This window comes from Mustela lutreola, chromosome 14 (genome assembly GCF_030435805.1).
Source record: "Mustela lutreola isolate mMusLut2 chromosome 14, mMusLut2.pri, whole genome shotgun sequence".
Lineage (NCBI taxonomy): Eukaryota > Metazoa > Chordata > Mammalia > Carnivora > Mustelidae > Mustela > Mustela lutreola.
Window position 1 is genome coordinate 70,659,339 of NC_081303.1, and position 23,387 is coordinate 70,682,725.

Sequence of the window (23,387 nt, forward strand, 5' to 3'; positions counted from 1 at the left end):
TGATCCCAGGACCCCAGGATCATGACCTGGCCTGAAGGCAGTCGCTTAACCAAGTGACCCACCCCGGTACCCCCAAATTTCCTTTTTTAAATAAAATGATAATGATGGTTGCTATTTAATTTAAAAAGATGTTTTTACTTTGTTGTTTTTAAAAAAAGACAATTATTTATTTATTTGAGAGAGAGAGAGAGAGAAAGAGAGAATGAGAGAGAGAGTGCACAAGCATGGGGAGGGGCAGAGGGAGAGAGAGAGAGAATCCCAGGCCAACTTCGCTCTGAGCACGCAGTCTAATGTGGGGCTCGATCTCAGACCCTGAGATCACGACCTGAGCTGAAATCAAGGGTCAGATGCCTAGCTGACTGGCCCACCCAGATACCTCAGAATGTTTTTATTTTGTAAGACATAAAAGGGGCACCTGGCGGGCTTATTCAGTAGAGTGTGGGGCTCTTGATCTGGAGGTTTGAGCCCCACATTGGGTGTAGCAATTACTTCAAAATAAAATCTTTAAGGAAAAAAAAAAAAAAGAAACACACAAAAACCCCCCAAAACAATATCAGCTCTTACTGGTCTTTTTTTCATCTGTTTTCTTTGAGGGAAATCCTCAGGTCCAGGAATCCCCTACTCGAGGCTCCCCATGGTCCTGGTCTCTTGGGGCCAGAGAGGATGTCTTTGAGACGCACAGAGGCCTCCTCCTGCTGTCGGCTTGAGCTGTAGGCTTAGTGCTGATTCATGGCCTCTGGTGTTATCTGGCCTGCAGCAGTTAGGGGGTTGGCGGAACCTGGAATGGGTCTAGGCTCTGTCTCTGTGTGGCCCGGAGGAGGCTCTGGAAAGAACTGTGTCTCCTCCCAGCCACTCCCCACTTCAGTGACTTTAGCCTCGGGGTTTCCAGAGGGAGCTGTGTGGTCGTGTTGTGCCCAGGACTGTTCTCTCCACAACGAGAATAACAATGGCATTAAAAAATATATATCTTTATATATTTATTTGACAGAGACACAGCAAGAGAGAGAACACAGCAGGGAGAGTGGGAGAGGGAGAAGCAGGCTTCCCAGTGACGTGGGGCTTGATCCCAGGACTCTGGGGTCATGACCTGAGCTGAAGGCAGACGCTTAATGACTGAGCCACCCAGGCGCCCCTAATAAAGGCATTTTCGATTTGTATTTCTCTTCACTGTTTTTTTTTAGAGAACTAAAGCATCTTTCTAAATGTCACCTCCCTTGATCTTCACAACATCGTGTGTATTGGCTCCATTTTAGGTGTGAGGAAACTGAGGCTCAGATGTGGTTAGCCACTTGCCCCCCGTGCGGCCTCTCTGTTCTGTCCCACCTCGGTGTCTCTCTTCTCTTCTCCAGGGCTCATCTTTTATCACTTATTCTTCTCCATGTAATTTTCTGTTAACTTCTCAGCAACTCGTCTGGATGTGAGTTCCTGATTTCCTGGACTGTCCAGTCCCCAGGGCAGGGCCTCGCGGGAGCATCACGGTGTATGGCCGGGGCAGGAAGGAAGCCGGCGCTGGACAAGGCATCAGAGAAGCGGAGTGGCGACGATGCTGGGAGTCTCAGGGCCTCACCTCACAGGTTCTGCTGCAGAGGTGCGATGGTTTGGGGCTCGGAGCAAGGAGAGGCTGGTTGTTGTGTCAAATATGCAGTAAGACTGAAAGTCTGCGTCTTCTCTGGCTGTGGTCACTACTCCGCCGGAAACACGGGCCTGTTCTTCTCTGTCTCCACCTCTGCCCAGAGGCTGCAAGGAAATCAAACAGGGGAGCCGTGGTGCACGCGGTGAGTGAAGAAGAATTTAAATAGGCAGGGCAGGGGCCCCTGATGGCTCAGCTGATGAAGCATCCGGCTCTTGATCTCAGCTCAGGTCTTGATCTCAGGGTTGTGAGTTCAAGCCCTGCGTGGGGCTCCACGCTGGGTATGGAGCCTGCTTGAAAAAAAAAAAAAAAAAAAGGCAGGGCAATCAGGTTTTTGTCCTCTGAGAGGCTGTTGTTTAAAATTGTGGTAAACTGTATATACTACAAAATTTGCCATTTTAATCATCTTTATGTGTAGAGTTCAGTGGTATTAATCATCTTCACAACATTGTGCAACGATGACCACTGTTTATTTCTCAAACCGTTCATCACCCCAAACAGAAACTCTGTGCCTGTGAAGCAATAACTCCACGTTCCTTCCATCCGCCAGCCGTGGGGTTCTTTGTTCTCTTTGTCTCTAGGAATTTGTCTACCCTAAGTCCTTCACGTAAATGGAATCACACAATATTTACCCTTTTGTGTCTGACTTATTTCACTTAGCATGATGTTTTCAAGACTTATCCACGTTGTGATGTCTGTCAGAATTTCATTCCTGGACACTGGGGTGGCTCCGTCATTAAGCGTCTGCCTTCAGCTCAGGTCGTGATCCCGGGGTCCTGGGATGGAGCCCCGTGTTGGGCTCCCTGCTTGGCGGTTAGCCTGCTTCTCTCTCTGCTGTTCCCCCTGCTGGTGCTCTCTCACTCTCTTTGTCAATTAACTAAATGCAACCTTAAAGGAAAAAAAGAATTTTGTCCTTGCTTATCCATTGTATGCTATAAAATGTATAAAATGTATTTATCCAGTCATTGGATATGGTCATCTCTGTGGGACACTTGGGGTGTTCCCCATTCTGACCACTGTAAAAAATGCTGCAGTGAATATTGGCATAGACTACCTGAGTCTGTTTTCAATTCTTCTTTTTTTTTTTTTAAATAGAAACTGGGACATTTCTCCTTCCTTATGTCCTTCCCTCCCTGTCTCTCTGTCTTCTGTGAACCACTACACAACCCAAGAACTGGAATGTTATTATTAACCTACACCTACCCAGGTGTTTCTCTAGATCACTCGACCCCTCCTTGCTTCTCCCTCAGTAGTAGATGTTGTCTGATTTTGTGTTGATTATTCTATTGTTTAAATTACTTTTTAACAATCACACACAGGCATCCACATCACACATATGCTTAAGTGATACATTGTTTAATTTCAAACTACTATATGAACATACTATATATTGTCTTTGGAACATCCTTTTTTCCTTTGATATATAACTATGATTACCCTATGCTGTTACACATTCCTATGTTCATTTCCTTTCTTTTTCTTTTTTTTGAAGATTTTATTTATTTATTTCACAGACAGAGATCACAAGTAGGCAGAGAGGCAGGCAGAGAGAGAGGGGGAAGCAGGCTCCCCACCAAGCAGAGAGCCCGATGTGGGGCTCAATCTCAGGACTCTGAGATCATGACCTGAGCCGAAGGCAGAGGCTTTAACCCACTGAGCCACCCAGGCGCCCTCTTTCTTTTTTAAAAGATTTGTTTTCTTTATTTTAGAAAGAGAGAGAGACAGAGAGAGAAAGAGAGAGAGCGTGTGAGTGGGGGACGGGCCAGAGGTACAGGAAAAGGGAGAGAAGCAGACTCCCCGCTGAGCACGGAGCTCACACAGGGCTCTATCTCATCACCCTGAGTTCATGACCTGAGCTAAAATCAAGAGTCAGACGCCCAACCAACTCAGCCACCCAGGCACCCCTCATACATTCATTTTCAATACTATGTATATATATCATTTTATGAATACAGCACATTTTTTCTGCTACTCTGTTTTTGAGCATTTGTTTTGTTTCCAGATTTTTTTCCCCAATGAAGAACAATGCTGCTAGGAGCATTGTTGGGTGTGTCTCCAGGTACATATGTGCTCACATTTCTTTTTTTTTTTTTTTAAAGATTTTATTTATTTAACAGACAGAGATCACAAGTAGGCAGAGAGGCAGGCAGAGAGAGAGGAGGAAGCAGGCTCCCCACTGAGCAGAGAGCCTGACGTGGGGCTCGATCCCAGGACCCTGAGATCATGACCTGAGCCAAAGGCAGAGGCTTAACCCACTGAGGCACCCAGGTGCCCTCAAATTTTTTTCCAAAAAATTGTACCAATTTACACTTTCATCAGCAATATACAACTGTTCAGTTGATCCACATGCTCTTGAATACTTGGAGTCATCAGCCTTCTTTATTGTTGTCAATTATACTCTGAATTTGCATTTCTCCATTCCTAGGGAGGTTGAATATATTTTCATATGTTTATTGGCCATATGTTTCTCTTTCTCTATGGAGTGCTCGTTTGTATATTCTGCAGAATTTTCTACTGGATTATCCTTTCTTCTTACTGATTAATAAAAATATTTTATATATTAGTATTAATTGACACTAATCCTTTGTTAGTTATATATTCTCTCAATGTATTATCTTATACTTTTACTTATTTTTAAAAAATTTTTAAAAAAATTTTTTAAAAAGGTTTTATTTATTTATTTGTCAGAGAGAGATAGAGAGAGAGAGAGAGAGCGCACAAGCAGGTAGAGTGGCATGCAGAGGCAGAGAGAGAAGCAGGCTCCCCACCAAGCAAGGAGCCTGATGCGGAACTCGATTCCAGGACCTAGGATCATGACCTGGGCTGAAGGCAGCGGCTTAACCCAATGAGCCACTCAGGCGTCCCTACTTTTACTTATTGATGGTATTTGTTGAGGAACAAGAATTCTCAATGATAAAGATTTTTCTGGTCTTTTCTGAGTAGCATAGGATTAGGAAATAAGAAAAGTATGTGGTCTGTATTAGTTTGCTATATTCAGGAGCTTTTGCTGAAAATAGCTACGCTTTACAGTGAAAAATTGTTATTGTCAGAGCACTTCACTTGGGATTTTGATTATTCAAAGAAATGAGGTTGGGTAAAACTGTTGTAATGGCTGTCAAATACATTTATTTGTTTATTTATTCATTATTGTTACTATTACTATTTTTATTATTCTTTTTGGATATGCCAAAGATATTTTTTAAAAAAAGATTTGTGTTTATTTGACAGAAAGAGACACAGTGAGAGAGGGAATACAAGCAGGGGGAGTGGGAGAGAGAGAAGCAGGCTTCCCGCTAAGCAGGGAACCCGATGCAGGGTTTGATCCTAGGACCCTGGGATCATGACCTGAGCCAAAGGCAGACGCTTAACAATGGAGCCACCCAGGTGCCCCGCCAGATGCATTTAAAGAAAGTTCGAAATCTTGGGAACATAGAGAAGTGGAGAAGGAGAATGAAAGGTTTACTATTTCTCTTGTTCCGTTACCTTGAAATTTCAAAGAAGTGAATAACTGTAGGATCCCACAGCAAATTCCCTAAAGAATGAGAAAAGCAGCTCCGCTAGGCAGACTATGCTTCCATCTGTGGCACGGTTTCTCTGCACTATCACTTCTGAGGAGAATTCACTGGCTTTCACTGTAGATAAGACTAAGACCTCAGTAATGGTTGAAATGATAGAAAAACAAGAATTCCATTGGTCTTTCACAAAGCACTGCGCATTGGTCCTGTTATTTCATCAGTAGTATCTAGAAGTTTAGGCTGGTGGGATTCCAAGTGGGGTGGATAGGGTTTAAGTAGTTATTGTTATTTTTAAAGATTTTATTTATTTGTTTGAGGGAGAGAGGGAGCAGGAGGGGGAACAGAGGGAGAGGGACAAGCAGTATGGGGGTCAATCCCACGATCGGAGCCGCCAAAATCCAGTGTCAGCCTCTTAACTGACTGAGCCACCCAGGTGCCCCAGTTTTAAGTAATTAAGTAATTAAGTAGAAGTAAGTAACTAAAACAAGTGTTACTGTTGTGTATGCAGATACACACACAGACACAGACACACACACACAAAAGTGCTTAAGATACACGAGAAGCATGACTGTCCTAAACAATGTGCATGCAGAATTGGCAGCTGAGCTGCAGCCAGGAGAACAAGCAAAACTTTAAAGATTCAACAAATTAAGAGCAAAAAGACAAACAGGGCAGGAGGAATCACAGCATTTAGAAAAGAAAAGGATCTGGAAGAGAGAGATAAACTGTTATTTTTGCGACTTGAAAAAGAGATTGGGAGTCACATTTCTAGGGTCCAAGACCCCAAAGTTGGCCTTTGATGTCATTCGAAAAGAATTACTAAATTCGAAACACAAGGCAACAAAAGTGTCTGCTAGGGAATTATAAACCTGAAATGATGCTTTAGGAGTTGATCTATTTTCAACAACTAGTGGTGTTTCTAACTGCCTGGACCTGTGCTGGGTTGTACAGCTGGGACGGAAGACAGGAGAGAATCGTCAGGGGAGAGTGGGGTGAGGGCAGGTCAAAGCGTGTGATTCCCAAGGCTCCGTCCTAGCGTGCAGAAAGCGCACATGCGCACTAAGCAGCAGCAGCCGGGACACCTCGAAGGGCAGGTGTACCAGAAAGACTCTGAGAGCTTTGCAAGAACAGTTAATGTAGGGAAGTGGGAGCGGCGTGGGGTTGGGGAAGGAAAAGGGGAACTCCGAGGGGAACCCGAAATCCAGTCTGGGCTCTTCAGCTCCCGTGGTGTGTTGGGTGGGTCTGTGGGCATGTGCAGCCCGCATGGCGGGGTAACTGCACGGAGGCACTGATCCGGATTCTACAAGACAGACGAGGACCTGAAACAGAAGACAATGCTCCAGGGTGAAGGTTTGCCACGTTGTCAGTTGTTAAGTTTCGGGTTAGGATACTGACGTGTGATCACACACTCTTGTTTTTAGAGACACTAATGTGACACGACTTGAAGAGTGAGAGGGAACATGGGCTTGAATAAATCACCTTATTGGTAAAGCCTTGATTTTGGGGGCGTCTGCGTGGCTCAGTCTTAAGCGTCTGCCTTTAGCTCAGGTCATGATCCTGGGGTCCTGGATTCGACCTCCACATCCGGCTCCCTGCTCGTCGGGAAGCCTGCTTCGCCCTCTCGCGCTCCCCCTGCTTGTGTTCCCTCTCTCGCTGTCTCTCTCTCTCTGTCAAATAAATAAAATCTTAAAAAAAAAAAAAAGGCTTTATTTTGATCTTCTATATTATAATTCACAAAATTGGTACAGTTCGCAGACTAGGTGGCAGGGCACCTCGGAGTCATTCTATTTTTGTTTTCTTTTTTGTAAAGCACTCTGATATAGTAATGCATCGAAAAAAAAATCTCAGCATATAATCTGATTCTGATTTACACTACATATGAAAAGATACTAACGAATAAGACAAGTTTATATTTAATTATCTCTCCATCGTATAAAGCAATTCAGTGATGCATTTCTCCTGTGATTTGTGAAGACTTCATTTTTTTTTACGTAGAAACACCTTTTTGAAATTAAAAAAATTTTTTTAAAGATATTATTAATTCATTTGACAGAGAGAGAGATCACAGGTAGGCAGAGGGGCAGGCAGAGAGAGAGGGGGAAGCAGGCTCCCCGCTGAGAGCTGGATGCGGGGCTTGATCCCAGGACCCTGAGACCAGGACCTGGGCTGGAGGCAGAGGCTTAACCCATTGAGCCACCCAGGCATCCCAATTTTAAAATCTTTTAAAAGAGATTTTTATTTATTTGAGAGAGGGAGAGAGCATGAGTGGGATTAGAGGCAGAGGAGGAAGCAGACTCCCTGCCGAGCAGGGAGCCTGACGTGGGGCTTGATCCTGGGGCCTCCAGGATTGTGACCTGAGCTGACGGCAGACACTTAACTGACTGAACCACCCAGGTGTTCCAGAAACACCTTAAAAAAAAAAAAGATTTTATTTTTAAGTGATCTCTATACCCAGTGCAGGACACAAAATCATGACCCCAAGATCAACAGTCACGTGCTCCATGGACTGAGGCAGCCAGGGGCCCCTGTAGAAACACCTCGTTCTAGCGCAGAGCAGCAGAGGTGGAGTCCCATTTCCTACACCATATTGCTAGTGTCAGGGAGCTGGCCTTCAATTCTCTGACAGAGCAATTTCTCCATGCAGGAGCCAGAGCAGCAGGTCCTTGTTCCCGAGATGAGCCCTGATATGGATCGTTCTCTTCAGTTCCTGGGTCCTTGACTCAGATGGGGCTCCAGCAGGTCATTTGCTGTCCTGTGTATTGCTTTTAAAAGATTTTATTTATTTATTTGACAGAGAGAGAGATCACAAATAGGCAGAGAGACAGACAGAGAGAGAAATGAGGAGAAGCAGGCTCCCTGCTGAGCAGAGAGCCCTATGCGGGACTCGATCCCAGGCCCCTGGGATCATGACCTGAGCCGAAGGTAGAGGCTCAACCCACTGAGCCACCCAGGCGCCCCCTGTGTATTGCTTTTAAAAATCTTGATCTTCTCGGTGGGAATATTGCCTTCCTCCAATTTCACCTGAACCTGAATGTCATCACACCCAACAAATAAACAGTAACTGGCTGGTTTTCTTCTGGCAAAGTGGAGGCCCAAAGAAGGTAAACGTACACAGAAGGAGAAGCAGTGCTCTAGCCTTTGTGAGAAAGACGGAGAGAGAAAGGGCCAGAATAATGGCTGTACTTGTCCAGAACTCAGCCATGGCTTCAGAAGCACAGACAGTGCTCACTCAGGTGGTTGGGAAATAAAGATCATGAATTCTCATTTAGTGACGACTGCTTTCTTTCTTCTTCTGCAGTTTCAGATAAGAATGTTTCCTGTTTTCCTGGGGTCCTAGAGTAGAACTTCCCCTTTCACTAGCTGCTCACTGGTGGTCTTTGAACACCCTTTCCAATCCCTCCTTTATAGCCAGTCTCCCCGACATGCTCCTGATGGCTGTGCAGCCTGGGAAGGAAGTCCCCAGATGGCCCAGACTTGTGCTGATCAAAGACAGAGAGGTTTCTTCATTACTCATCCATTAGGGAGCCTGAGGCATTGATTCATGGTCTGTTGGTCACCCCCTAGACCTGGAGCACCTAAGTGTCGACTGGGAGTGTTTACTGCTCTGTCTCCCCCCCCCCCCCTTTTTTTAGAGGGTTGGGGAGGGGCAGCAGGACAGGGAGAGAGAGAATTTCAAGCAGACTCCACACTCAACATGGGCTTGATTTCACAACCATGAACCAAAACCAAGAGTCAGCTGAGCCACCCAGGTGCCCACCTGCTGTCTCCTTGTTGTCCCTAGGACAACATTTTGTATTTTGTATCTCAGCTTGGCATCCCTTCTAATTCATGGATCTGGGTCCTCACAAAGCAAGCCTAGAGTCCATCTCAGCTGCCATCACTGGCTCTGGGATTCACTCTTACATTTCCCCAACAGGTTCCAAGGATTTTTCTCTAGTTCCGGTGGAGACTCTCACCAAGCCTGGAAGACGGGACTTCTAGCAGTGGGAGTCATTACTCCTGATCTTGGAGACCACAGGCCCATTGCATTTAGGAAGACTTGCCAGAAACCTGCAAGATAATGACTGACTCGCTTCAGGCCTCCGGCTCCCATTTTCTCCTTTCTTTCCCCTGCTTCTCCCAGCAAAAGTATATAAAAGTTGCTCTTATGTTCCAGCAGTTCCCTTGATGTGGTCAGTTGTGCTCAGGCTTTCAGCTCAGTCCCAGTTCTACCTGTAACTTGGTTTTCTTTTTCCTTTTTTTTTTTTTTTTTTAATAAAGATTTTATTTATTTATTTGACAGAGAGAGAGCACAGGAGAGCACAGGCAGGCAGAGGGGCAGATGAAGAGGGAGAAGCTGACTCCTTGCTGAGCAGGGATCCTGATGCAGGGCTCAATCCCAGGACCCCGAGATCATGACCTGAGCCAAAGGGAGTCGCTTAACTGACTGAGCCACCCAGGTGCCCTTATCTCATTATTTTTTAAAGTAGACTTCATGCCCAAGGTGGGGCTCGAACTCATTACACTGAGACAAAGAGTCGCATGGTCTACTGACTGAGCCAGCCAAGTGCGCCAGGCTCAAATTTTTTCTCTTACACTGCAGCCCTTAAGCTTTTGTACTCTTCCTTGGCCTCATCATCACCTACCACTGCACCCCACAAGTAGTGACTGTAATACTTTTTGTGACTGAGGCCGTACCATTACATACATCCTTCAGACTTCTCAGGATAACAGCTGCGAGGACAACCTTCTCAGGAGTAAGGGGAATGCCGGACTCCAAAACTCTGACAGGTGAAAGCAAAGATCAATGTCCAGAGCTGGATTAGCACATTTCACTTTTTCTAAAGAACAAGAAAAAGCAGACTGTGTCGTGAGATGAGCCCTGGACTAGGAACGCTGGTTAATACGTGTCAATGGGTAGGGATATTTAAAAAAGTTTTTTAAAAAGATTTTATTTATTTATTTGACAGAGAGAGATCACAAGTAGGCAGAGAGGCAGGCAGAGAGAGAGAGGAGGAAGCAGGCTTCCTGCTGAGCAGAGAGCCCGATGTGGGACTTGATCTCAGGACCCTGAGATCATGATCTGAGTTGAAGGCAGCAGCTTAACCCACTGAGCCACCCAGGCGCCCCGGATATTTTAAAATTTAATGGAATTCTAAAATGAAAAATTATTATTAAAAAATAAAAATGGATTACTATTTCTAAAAACAGTTACAGTAATTCACTTGGATAATATATTTAGATCATAAAGTTTTGCTTTCTTAAAACCAGCCAATAGACAGATTAATCACAATGAATGTTTGGTCATTGATTGTGATGGTGAATTTTTTATGTCAGTCTGATTGGACCACAGGGTACACAGATATTTAGTTAAACATTATTCTGGATGTTTCTATGAAAGAATTTTAGATGAGATTAACATTTAAAGATTTATTTATTTATTTTAGAGAGGAGAGGGGTATAGGGAGAGGAAGAGAAGCTGATTCCTCACTAAGCATATAGCCTGAGGTAGGGCTTGATTCCATATCCTTGATATTATGACCTGAGCTGAAATCAAGAATCAGATGCTTGGGGTTCCTGGGTGATCTACTTTTGGCTCAAGCCATGATCGCAGAGTCCCTGCTCTGCCTGCCACTCCACCTGCTTGTGCTCTCATTCTCTCTCTGTCAAATAAATAAATAAAATCTTTTTTAAAAAGTCAGATGCTTAACCAACTGAGCTACCTGGACACTGTATGAATTTAACACTTAAATGGTTGGCTGAGTAAAGCAGATTGCTCTCCCCAATGTAGGTGGGCCCTATCTGATCAGTCGAAGGCCTGAATAGAACAAAAGTCTTCCCCTCCTACAAGTAAGAGATAATTCTCCTGCTCGATGGCCTTTGAACTGGGACATGGGCTCTGCAGATTTCGGACTTGCCAGCCTCCATAATTGCATGAACCAATTCTTTATAATAAATCTCTACCTCCATCTTTATCTCTATCTCTGCATTTGTGTCTACATGTCTCCTAGTTACTCTGTATCTCTGGAAAACTCTAAAGTACTGGTCTTATGTTATGTAGTTGAAAATGTGGAAACTTGGAGAACTGATATTTTCAGTCATCATACACATGATATAGCCATTGTAAAATACGTAAGAATAAAAAGCCAGTCACACTCTCAGTCAATCCTCCTTAAAATTCTGTTTCTTTATCAAAAGATTGTTATGATTGTTTTCCCTTGGGCATATTTCTCTGATTTACAACTATTCAGAGAACATAAATTCACACACTTAGTTCTGTCCACCTAAACAGAATTATATTATGCACATTGCCTTGTGAATGTCTTAGACCTTTTTTTTTTTTTTTTTAAAAGACTTAACTAATTTATTTGACAGAGAGAGACACAGGGAGAGAGGGAACACAAGCAGGGGCAGAGAGAAAGGGAGAAGTAGGCTTCCCACCGAGCAGAGAGCCCGATGTGGAGTTTGATTCTAGGACCCTGAGATCATGACCTGGGCTGAAGGCAGCGGCTTAACCGACAGCCATCCAGGTGCTCTTGTCTTAGAGCTTAATGTGTGTAAATATACATTTGTCTTATTCTTTTTATTTTATTTTAAAAAAGTGAAATCCTTATTTATTTGAGAGAGAGCAAGAGAGAGTGAGCACAAGCGGGGTGGGGGTGAGGGAGAGAATCTCAAGCAGACTCCCTGCTGAACGTGGAGGCCGATGTGGGGCTGGATCTCATGACCCTGAGATCATGACTTGAGCCAAAATCAAGAGTTGGATGCTTAACTGACTGAGCCACCCAGGCGCCCCCATCTTACTCTTTTTAAAGGTTTCTTAATATACTGTAGTATAGAATCAATACACCATTTCCCCCCAACTCTTTGCTACTAATTAACAGTTTGGCTATTTCTAGTTTTTTACTGAACATTGCTGTAAGGAAGAATCTTACCTATCTTTGGGCATTTGTGAAAGTGTTTTTGGTGCATGAGAGTATTTCTGTTGGATAAATTCAAAGAGGGGACCTGCTAGGTCAAAGGGTGTGAGTAATCATGTGTTAATGATTGTTGGGGTGGCTGGGTGGCTCAGTTGGTTAAGCGTCTGCCTTCAGCTTGGGTCATGATCCCAGGGTCCTAGGACTGAGTTCCGCGGGAGCCTGCTTCTCCCTCTGCCTATCACATTCCCCACCTCATGCTCTCTCCCTCCTTCCCTCTCTCTTTCTCAAACAACTAAATTAAATAATAATAATAAAAAGAATCATTTAAAAAATTGTTGTTTAAGTGCCTTCTAATGAATTATCAGAACGAAAGGTGGTCCTAGGGACTCCAAACTTATAGTGGGTGGTCTGGGGGACTCGTGAACTTTAGTTGGGTTATACTAGAATAACTTAGACTCAGTGAAAGATGATGGAAGTATGATTCGAGAAAAGGAAGGATGAGAGGGTGGGGGTTGGTGAACATTTAATTCCTGGATGGCCACTGACTTTTCAATGTCCCCGACTTACAGAGACCTGGAGATTATGCAGGGAATGTGGGGCTATGGGAGTCTCTGAATTTATGTGGCCTCTGTAGGGTCTTGGGTGTTCATGCTAAAGTGGCTGAATTACACAGAGGGACCCTCTGTACAGGACCCTGCAGGGCAGGGTATAAATCCCATGGAGGCAGGATCATCACGCTTTAGCTCACCAGAGTATCTCATGATATGCTTTCTTTAGGAAGTCATTCATTCTTTCAGCACTCAGCACTCTGTGACCAACTACTAAGCACCAGACACCAGGCCAGGTTCTGGAAACACTAACGAGAGCACAGACTTCAGGATGAAGCGGTCGGGGCAGGCAGGGCAATGTGTAGACTGTAACTGAGCTCAAGAGGTTCACTGCTTGGGGTGCATGAAATGGAATACAACCCAAGGCAATGTTGAAAGCGAAGAACTTTTCATTACTTATTATAAGTAAGGAGACAGGGAAATAGCTCTCAGCGTGCTGTCTCCCGTGGGGTTAGTACAGGATGCTTTCACTCAGTGCATTAGGAGACAGGAGCTCATTCACTGTGTTAGGAGACAGGAATGGGGATCTTACAAAAGCAGGCTGTTCAATGGCACAAGCCTAGCATGTCAGCATTCTGGTGCATACATCATACGTTCAAAAAGTGGCAGAAAACCGCCTGTAGGAGGAGATGTTAGTATTCTAATGAGCTACAGTTAACTTCAGGACAACTCAGGGGGGCTTCTGCAAAGGTCCTCAGCTCCAATCCAAGTCAATGACTCATATAAGGGGCTATCAGGGGGGACACATCTAGCAAGGGGCTCTCAGATGAAACATCTAGTTGGGCATCTCTTTGGCTAGAACTGTTGGTTCTGCAAAACGAAACACATTCCTTCCTTGCTTTTGCCCCTTCCCCTCCTCCCTTTTGCTGATAGCTTTCAGCTCTTATTTGAGTAACTTCCCGTTGCATTCTAGCTAACAAGACCACAAGACAGAATGATATGTCTGCTCCCAGTTCAGCGTCCAGGGAATGGTAGGTATCCCTGTGACGCGTGGAGAAAGGGTAGAGCCGGTGTTGGGGTCAGGATCAGTGAAGCAGATGAACAAATGTTTATGCTTTGAACTGTTGGAGTTCGTCCTCGATCTGTCGTAGCAGGAGATGTACCTTACTTACATGGTGCATTATGTCATAAGCGGGACTTCTCAAAGTCAAGGGCATGGCCAGATAGGCTCTGCGGAAGCTCTGCAGGGGTGAGGGACTGCCCCTTGGCAGAGCGGAATAACCATGGAGCCAGTGGGAATAAGTGATGCAGGACTTAAAATAAAAATAACATGAAAAGAAGGAAAAGAGGGGCCCCTGGGTTGCTCCGTTGCTCAAACATCAAAGTCTTGATTTTGGCTCAGGTCATGTTTTCAGGGTCATGAGAGCTAGACTCCCTGCTCAGCCGGGAGTCTTTTGGAGATCTTCTTTCTCCTCCCTCTGCCCCTATCCCCATTTGCTCTCTTTCTCTCCCAATCAATCAATCAATCTTAAAAAAAAAAAAAGAAAAGAAAAAGAAAAAGAAAAGAAAACGGCACTTACTTGTGTCCAGAATTCTTTTTCGTGCGCACTTTCAGCTACAGTTATTGATTTGAGGAATCAAACCACAAGTTATTGATTGTGAGAAACACAAGCCAAGGACTGACCCCACAGGCTGAGAAAGCAACTTGGCCAGGGTCACGCAGGTTGTTAAGTCGCTGAACTGTCCCTCTAGTCTCCAAATCTGTGCTCTGTCCAGAGGACCCTGCTTTCTTCACTGGTAGCGGAGGCTGCCGTCGGCCTCCCGTGAGCCCAGCCTCGGATGGGGTCATTGGAAATGGATCAAAGAATGGGAAAAAAGAAGAAGGGCTGACCGGAAGGGAACTGAAAGTATTTGCAGCTGAGGGGAAAGCAGAAGAAAGAAAAAAAAATCAAGGAGCCCTGGGGTATGGCCTTAAAGCAAATGCTTTCTGGGAAGGTGGGGAGCCCCTACCTCTCCCCCTCTGTGGGGGCCTAAGAAGGGTCAAAGCTTCCTGGCCTTCGTGGAGTGCAGAAGCGAAGTGCGCACAGGGGAGGGCAGCAAAGATGAGTTCGGTTGCTGTGTGGGTGAGAGAAGGCAAGAGAAGGAAGAGAGAAGCACCGTGGGAAAGTGGAAGAGGAAAGGAGGGAAAGTAGAAGCACAGACAGGAGATGAGCGAAAGCAAATCCACGTAAAGACATTTCAGGTTGCAGGTGCGTAAACCTGGCTATCCACTCACACAGCCTCCCCGGGGTCTTAGATCTTCCTGGGGTCCCTGCTCCTTTCCTTCAACATGCACCCCCTTACCCAGGGCTCCACTTCTCAGCCACACCCCCCAGCCCCCTCCTCCCACGTTCACTGTGCCTGTTGGAATGGGACTGTCTGACATACTGACTCTTTGGTCCCCTTGCCTACGGGCGGTTTCTCCATATTGCCAGCAGGATGGAGACAGCCGGAACATTTCTTCACCTCTGTCCCTGAAGGAGGCAGCCTGACCGGGGCAGAGCGAGGACAGGATTTTGAAGCTGGTTTTGTGAGTCACTGAGAACCCAGCACCCGCCCACTTGAGGCCAAATTTGAAAGTTCAGCTTGTGAAGTGTAGGACCACGTCCAGGTACTGGGGCTTTCTCCGTGGCCTTGCTCGCTCTCAGCTGCTGAGAACAGCCTTGAGTTGAGGAAATTGTGGCCGGACAAACAGCGAGGCAGTTCTGCTCCGCGTCAGCCTCCAGCTGGCGGGTTGCTGCTGAGCCTGGGCGGGAGCAGAGCGTCCGGTGGGCGAGGAGCCGGCCGACCACTCCGTCCTCTGGGGATGCTGGGACAAGCTCTCGTCCTCACACTCCTCCTGCTCCTCAACGGGCATCAGGCCCAAGGTAAGGAGGCCCAGCCTGGCATGCGGTGGGGGATAGCATGGACTTGGGGCCAGAGCCCCCAGCCAGGGAGAACAGAACCCACAGCCCCTGGATTATGCCATTTCCAAGGTCACCTGGAAGGGCGATGTTGAGCTGCTCCTGACAGCTCTGGCTAGGGCACAGCAAACAGGCTGGCAGCAGGTTGGGAGGTCCTCGAGAAGGGGGTCTGGCCATGACTTCAGGAATCCAGGTGGCCTGGGGCAAGGAGACTCCTTTCCCCGGGCCTCAGTTTATCTTTCTGTGTAATGGGGAGAAAGTGTCCTCTCTGCTGATTGTAAGATGGACAAAGGAAATATCTCTAAGTGGCGGGATTACCAGCAGAGAGAAGTGGTCCCTGGGCTTGGGTTTCTGTAAGGAAGTTGGGTGGTTCTGGAAAGCAGAGACTGACAGATTGCTCCCCGAGGCAGGGAAGCTGAGCAAGGAGGAGGCACGACCAACAGCCACGCTACCTGAATGGCCTGGTCCCCCACCCCCCAGCAGTCTCCAGCAGCCCAGAAGCTCCAAGAACATGAGAATTAGTAGGGAAATGTTGGCTTGGAGCAGGAGGTGGAGAAGGGGGAGGAAGGAGACAGTATCAGGAAGAGCACATGGAAAACTCAGCTTGGAGAGATCTCGGCTGAAGGCTGCTCCCCACTCCTCCAGCCCTGGTGTCAAGGGTGCTCTGAGATGGGAGTCTGCATTCTAGGTCAGTGGCTCTTCCAGGGGCATCAAGGGGGAGGGAGCGAGCGGAGGACACATTCTGGGTGAACAGGGAAGGAAGTGGGGCACAGGGTAGTGTTGGTCCAAGGCCTGTTAGAAGCCGGGTGCAGACACACTGCGGATACTCTTATGTCCCCAAGGCACCGTCTAGGCTCCAGAGGACTGGGGGAGACAGATGGTTATGACACATGCATTTGTATTTACAAATCTGAACAAATACAGGCAGAGAAGGGCAGAGAGTGCTGGGACAGGGAGCAGTCAGGAAGGTCTGGATGCCAGAGTTGAGGGGGTCTGGGATGATGAGCCGGTGGGGCAGGAGACCGAGGCTGCCCCAGGTCCATGCTTCGGGGCGTGGTGGAGCACATCCACTGCGGGGAACATTGGGGTGGGGCGGAGGACGGAACTGGCCCCGCCAGGGTGTGGGCACAGGCTGATGGGCTTTGACCTTGGGGAACTTCTCTCTCTTCTGGCTACTCCCCGTGTTTGTGGGGCTGGCCTGCTGTAAGCTGACGAAACTGCTGCTCCGTTTGTTTTAATTTTTAAACTTTTATTTTAAAAGTTTTTAAACCTTTATTATTTTTATTTATTTATTTATTTTAAGGAAGATTTTATTTATTTATTTGAGAGAGAGATTGAGAGGGGAGAGAGAAGGAGCGGGGGAGGGGCAGAGGGAGAGGGAGGAGCCGGCTCCCTGCTGAGCAGGGGGCTGGATCCCAGGACCCTGAGATCATGACGGGAGCCAAAGGCAGACACTTCACCGACTGAGCCACCCAGGTGTCCCATAGTTTTTAAGACTTTTAAGATAAAAAGTTTAAAATAATAATTTCAGAGTTCCAGAGAAGTTGCAGGTATAGTACAAAGAATTCTTATATTTCCTTCACCCAGTTGTAAACATTTTATCACATTTGCTTTATTTCTCTCTGTCCCCTTATAGGTATGTGCATATAAATGGATAGTAAGTATGTTAACTAACAAAATTTAAATTAAAAAATATTTTAAAAAGTATGATGATAATTTTTGCTGACCCATTTGAGAGTGAATTTTGTAGTATGATTCTTCTAAGAACATGGGCATTCCCATGTCATATTATATCATATCAGCACAATTATCAAATTTAGTAAATCTAACATTCATAGAATCAAATACACAAACCATATTTAAATATTACCAATTGTTCCAATCATATGCTTTATGGCATTCTCCCCTCCTCAGTGCAGAATCCAATTAGGATCATGTATTACATTCACTTGTTAGGTCTTTTTCTCTTATGTGTTTTATTTTTTTATTAAAAAAATGTTTTTAAAGTAAGCTTCGGCACCCAATGTGGGGCTTGAACTCACAACTCCGAGATCAAGAGTTGCATGCTCTGTTGACTGAACCAGCCAGGCACCCCGTTTTTTTTTTTTTTTTTTTTGTTCTTTTTTTTTTTTTTTAATATTTTATTTATTTATTTGACAGAGATCACAAGTAGGCAGAAAGGCAGGGAGAGGGATAGGGGGACACAGGCTCCCTGCTGAGCTGAGAGCCCGATGCGGGGCTCAATCCCAGGACCCTGAGATCATGACCGGAGCTGAAGGCAGAGGCTTTAACTATCTTCTGATCTATAACAATTTCCCAGCCTTTCTTTGTCTTTCATGACTTTGACATTTTTGCGAAGTACCAGTCAGTAGTTCTGTGGAAGGCTCCTGAATGTGGGTTTGTGTGAGGTTTGCTCATGTGAGCTGGGCTATGTCTTTTGGGCGGGGCTACCACACAAGCGATGCTGTGTCTCTTTCAGAGCCTCCCATCAGGACACATGATGGCCGTGGAATCTTTTTTTTTTTTTTTTTTTTTTAACTTGGCTTGCTGAAGAATTTAATGAGCATAATATATAAGTAAGAAGCTCCTATCACTCTCGAGGTCTGCAGAGTATTTTCAGAAGGCTTCTGACTGCAGAGGAAAAGCCACACGTTTCGCAATGGGCTACGTGATCTATCTTCCTTGACGCCCCTCCCCCATTTCTTGCACGCCCTGCGCCCCGTGTTCCTCTCTCCTTTCTTGCACACCCGGCGTTCAGCATCCCTGACCTGCTGCTCCTGGAGCACACGGCACTCCGTGGCTTTGCATTTGGTTTTCTCCAGGGTCAACCCCACCATCCTGTAATGCCTTATCTTCCTCTCCGTGGTCCTCATCTCCACGGGACTGTTCTCACACGACTCACATCTCACACTCTACTGTTAACTGCTTTGTTTTCTTTTCTGTCTCCCACGCTCCTCTTTACCTCACCAGAATGTAAGATTCTTGAGGCCAGGACATTGTTCTTTCTCGTTCACGGCTGCATCTTCAGCCTCTAGAACAGTATCTGGTACAGTTAGCGTCTCAGTAAATACTTGCTGAATGAATGGTGGGTGGACCCTTTAATCCACAGAATAAAGTGAGAGTTTATCTGTCTATTGGTGAGTTTCATTGAGAGAAGCTGTTCTAGATTTTAAACATACTTCCTCTGTGGTCTTGAAGAAGCTAATTAACCTCTTGTTTCTCAGTTTTCCATTCATAAGGTGAAGTCCAGCATGGTGCGTGCTCCACAGAGATGTGTGAGCATTAGGTGAGCTATGGTATTAAAATACTCTTAGAAAGTTCTTATACCAAGTCCTCCCAAATGTCCCTCGTGTTACTCAGTTTTTTGGAGGTAGAGTCTATGTTTCACTTTGTTTTGTGATCAGAGTCAAGAAGAGAGACTAATTTCTTGGCTAATTATTTGAGTCAGAGCGAGTTAGAAAATCCTGAGGGGTGCCGCAGGTGGCTCAGTCGGTTAGGCATCTGCCTTTGGCTCTGGTCATGATCTCGGGGTCCTGGGATTGAAACCCGAGTTGGGCTTCCTCCTCCATGGGGAGCCTGCTTCTTCCTCTTCCTGCCCCTTCATTCTCATGCTTTTTCTCTCTCATGAATGAATAAAATCTTAAAAAAAAAAAAAAAAGAAAAGAAAAAGAAAATCTTGGATGAGGGGCACCCGGGTGGCTCAGTTGGTTAAGTGTCTGCCTTCAGTCCAGGTCACGATCTCCGGCTCTTGGGATGGAGCCCTGCACCAGGCTCTCTGTTCATCGGGGAGTCTGCTTCTCCCTCTGCCTCTCTCCCTGCACTCAGCTTCTGTACTCTCTTTTGCTCCCTCTCTCTAAAATAAGTAAATAAATAAGTATATTAAAAAAAAAAAGAACATCTTGGATGAGATGATGTTTTATTTATTTTTAAAGATTTAAAGATTTTATTTTTTTTATTCGAGAGAGAGAGAGCACAAGCAGGGGACAGGGAGAGAGAGAAGTAGGCTCCCCATTGAGCAGGGAGCCCCATCCCAGGACCCTGGGATTATGACCTGAGCTGAAAGTAGACACTTAACTGACTGAGCCACCTGGGCACCTGAGACAATGTTTTAATGGGTGACTCTTTTCTGAGGGTTTTCTCATTGTCATAACTGGGATCTTTGGGAGAATGAAACATTTTTAAACTTAAAAGAACAAGTGTTCAAGACACTTAATACTATTATTACATTGTACAACGTGAAATATTCTAAGATTTTCACAGGGATATCTCCTTCTCAATTCCTAGTCCTTCCCTGATGTGCTTGAACACCTTTGGGCCAGGCCCGGGGCTAGGTGTTAAGAATTCGATGGTGAGGGACGCCTGGGTGGCTCAGTTGGTTAAGCAGCTGCCTTCGGCTCAGGTCATGATCCCAGCGTCCTGGGATCGAGTCCCACATCGGGCTCCTTGCTCCGCAGGGAGCCTGCTTCTCCCTCTGACTCTGCCTTCCACTCTGTCTGCCTGTGCTTGCTCTCGCTCGCTCTGACAAATAAATAAATAAAATCTTTAAAAAAAAAAAAAAAAAAAAAAAGAATTCGATGGTGAATCGGTACCTGGGCCCCTCGTTCACAGAGCTAACCTCTAGCACAGGACTCAACATATAATTACAGCTGTCATGAGTGCACTACAAAGTGCCCACACAATAGATACTCAAAATGTTAACCAAGTGAATAAATGAATAGTTTTTAGGTATCTTAGAAGCTGATTTGGAGGAGTTTGGGGTCAGATACGTTGAGCAGCAAGGACCTTCCAAATGCTGCCCATAGGAGTGGGTCTGGGCCCTAAATTCAGGTTCGGCTGTGGATTCTGGGGGCACCCACACTGGGGACTGGATGCATAGGGCCCGCAGACAAAACGGAAGGGCAGGGTAGCATCTCATGGATTAGCGGTAAGGCACGCTTGCCGGCTGTTCTTACAGACTGTGTTGAAATGTTCTCTTCTCGGGAAGGAGCCTCTGATTCTGACTACTCTGGCTGGGATCCAGGCATGTTCCAAGAAGACTGTAGCTGTTTATCTCTTCCTCACTACACCTCCCCTGAAACCAAGGGAATGGTGAAGCTGTTGGGTACGGGGGACAGACGGGGACTCGGGGGACTCAGGGCTGCAGCATCGTCCTGGAGGGAACCGATTCCGTAGAAGTCGCTCCAAGGATTGCTAGGCCATTGTCTTTATAAGCGGACATTTAAAATTTTAATTTTATTTACTTTTTATTATTTTGAGAAAGAGAAAGAACAAGAGAGCGAGAGCATGAGCAGGGTGGGGCAGAGGGAGAACAAGAGAGAGAATCTTAAGCACGGTACATACTCAGCACAGAGCCCAACATGGGGCTTGACCTTACCCCCCTGAGATCATGACCTGAGTCAAAATCAAGAGTTGGACACCACCCGCTGAGCCACCCAGGGGCCCCAATAGACATTTTTATTAAAGTGTGACCCATGTACAGAAAAGCATACAAAATTAGAAACATACATCTCGGGGGTGCCCTGGTGGCTCAGGTGGTTGAGCATCTGCCTTTGGCTTGGGTCGTGGTCCCAGGGTCCAGGGATTGAGTCCCGTGTTGGGGTCCCTGCTCCGTGGGGAGACTGCTTCTTCCTCTGCCTCTGCCTCCCTGTCTCTGTCTCTCATGAATAAATAAACAAAATATATAAAAAAGAGAAACGGACATCTCCATATGTTACTGTTAAATGAACATGCTTGTGTAATTACCACACGTTCTCTCCACTCATTAGCTCCTCTCCCTTTCACAAATACGACCACTATTCTGACTTTTGACATCATAGGTTAGTTTGGCCTATCTATAAAGGGTATTATATGGTGTGTGCTCTATGTTTGTCTTCTTCTGTTCAGCATCTGATGAAATTTACCTGTGTTATTACTTGTACCTGGTCATTTCATGGCTTTTCCGTGTATGACCATGCAGAAGTTTATTCATCCCTTCTGCTATTGATGAATCTTTTGGCTGTTTCCCCCCGCCCCCATTATAATAATGGTGCTAGCAGCCTATTGTACACACTTTTATATATGCATGTCTGTTGAGCATGTCTCTAGGTATAGAATCATAGGGCATGTGTACAGACTTGCAGCAGATGTTGGCCAACTGTTTGCCAAGGTGGTTGAACCAAGCAGTATATGAGAATCCCATGATGTTTCAGGGCTGCTGGCTTCTTTTTTGAGGTCCTGCAAATGGGAAGTGAGGGTGCAGGTGTGTGGAGCCTGGAAGGCAAAGGCTGAAACCAAGGGACCCACCTCTCTGCAGCCTTCCCGGTGTTCTGCACGGAAGTCCTACAGTGCACTTGTTTCTGGGCCTTAGCTGAGATGCATTATTGAATTTTAATTAATTAATTAATTAACTAACTAACTTCATTAAGCATTTACTATGTTCTAAGAACTATACAAGATTCTGTTGATGAAACATGTTGATTGTATCCTTAAGAATCTTTCAGACAGGGGCAGCTAGGTGGCTCAGTCAGTTGAGGGGTCTGCCTGTGGCTCAGGTCATGGTCCCGGAATCCTGGGATTGAGCCCCACATGAGATCCCTGCTCAGTGGAACGCCTAGTTCTCCCCCTCCCACGGCTGCTCCCCCTGCTTGTGCTCTGTCTTTTCAAATAAATTAAAAAAAAAAAAAAAAGAATCTTTCAGACAGAGGAAAAGGAGCATGTGCAGCAATGATTATAAGGGAAGTGTCACCAAAAGATGAGACCCAGTTAGAGCACAAAGGGACCTGAGAAAATGGAGATTCCTTCTGGCGGGGAGTGGTGTGGCCTGTGGCCCTGATGCATGCAGAATCGCTCAGGAGGTAGGGATAAGGAGGAAAGATGATGTAAGTAGAGGGAACAGCTGACTGGAAGTAGGGAAAAGCACACAGGGTTTGGACAGGAAATGAAAAGCAAATGCACCTGTTAGTTTGGAGAAAGATTGCCTAAACGAGCTGATTGAGTTAACTGATACAAGGAGTTGAGGGGCATGGATTGAGTAAGGTCGATAGAGGTCAGGGGGTTGGATTGTCTGAGGAGAGGAGTCAGTATGGCCAATGAAGCCCCCAAGTGTGGGGTTAGGTGAAGAAAGAGGGGAGATAAAGTGGGATGTGGGCCCTTGAGGGTGCTTTATCTACTTTATGGTTTTTGCCTTGACTGGGGCTGTCCCTGCCCCCAGCACTTCTGGGATCTTACTGGGCTCTACTCACTCAGTCCTCAGCAGGTGGCCCCTCTTTTGCCTTCATCCCAAGCCTGGTGGCACAACCCAGAGCTGAGAAAAACCTCAACATCCTTTTGTTGGCTGGTAAAGTATGCTGCTCTGAGACTTTCCCTCACCCGCTCCCGGCACTCGGCCCTCACCCCTCCTCCACCAGCAGTCCAGGTCAGAGTTGGCTGAGCTGACTGTGGACAATGCATGGCCTTGGAGGCTGCTGGCCAGATTGTCTCCTTGGCCACCCTCCCTGCTCGCTGCCCGTTGCTTCCTGAGGAGGCAATAGAGCCAATCACCTCACCTCTGCTCTCCCTCTGCAGAGCTGCTGTCTTACTCCATTTCTTCTCAACCACCGGAAGAGGGGCCCCAAAGCTGCTGAACAGTAACAGCAGCAGTGGTGGCAGCCCCAGGGCCTCCCTGACCACCGGAATCTGCTGTGGCCTCTCCCCTCTGAACAAGCTAGTCCTTTTTGTCAGAGTCTCCTCCATCTCTCACTCAGCATGGGCTAACTTGTGAGGAACTTATGTTTTCTTTTTTAAAAATTATTTGTGTCAGGGGTATAGGTCTGTGATCCATCAGTCTTGTATAATACCCAATGCTCGTTACAACCCATACTCTCCCCCCACAATGT

General features: G+C 46.1%; 1 protein-coding gene and 1 long non-coding RNA gene across 3 annotated transcripts in view; one reads left to right on the top strand and one right to left on the bottom strand.

The window, feature by feature from the left end:
* Positions 1-345: 345 nt before the first annotated feature.
* LOC131815235 (uncharacterized) lies at positions 346-14,702 on the bottom strand. The gene is made up of 2 exons (XR_009347617.1): positions 14,173-14,702; positions 346-1,920 (listed from the first exon to the last, which is right to left on the bottom strand). It is a non-coding gene; the product is annotated as an uncharacterized LOC131815235 (long non-coding RNA).
* A 1-nt stretch (position 14,703) lies between these two features.
* Positions 14,704-23,387, top strand: part of CD244 (CD244 molecule) — a 29,212-nt gene continuing 20,528 nt past the window's right edge. The window contains exons 1-2 of one of the 2 annotated variants that reach the window (XM_059146925.1): positions 14,704-14,841; positions 15,070-15,498. In XM_059146925.1, coding sequence (XP_059002908.1) covers positions 15,438-15,498 — 61 coding nt within the window. In that variant the 5' untranslated portion in view covers positions 14,704-14,841; positions 15,070-15,437. Of the gene's footprint in view, positions 14,842-15,069; positions 15,499-15,921; positions 16,223-23,387 lie in introns of those variants that run through there. The other variant, XM_059146926.1, reaches the window with a different exon arrangement.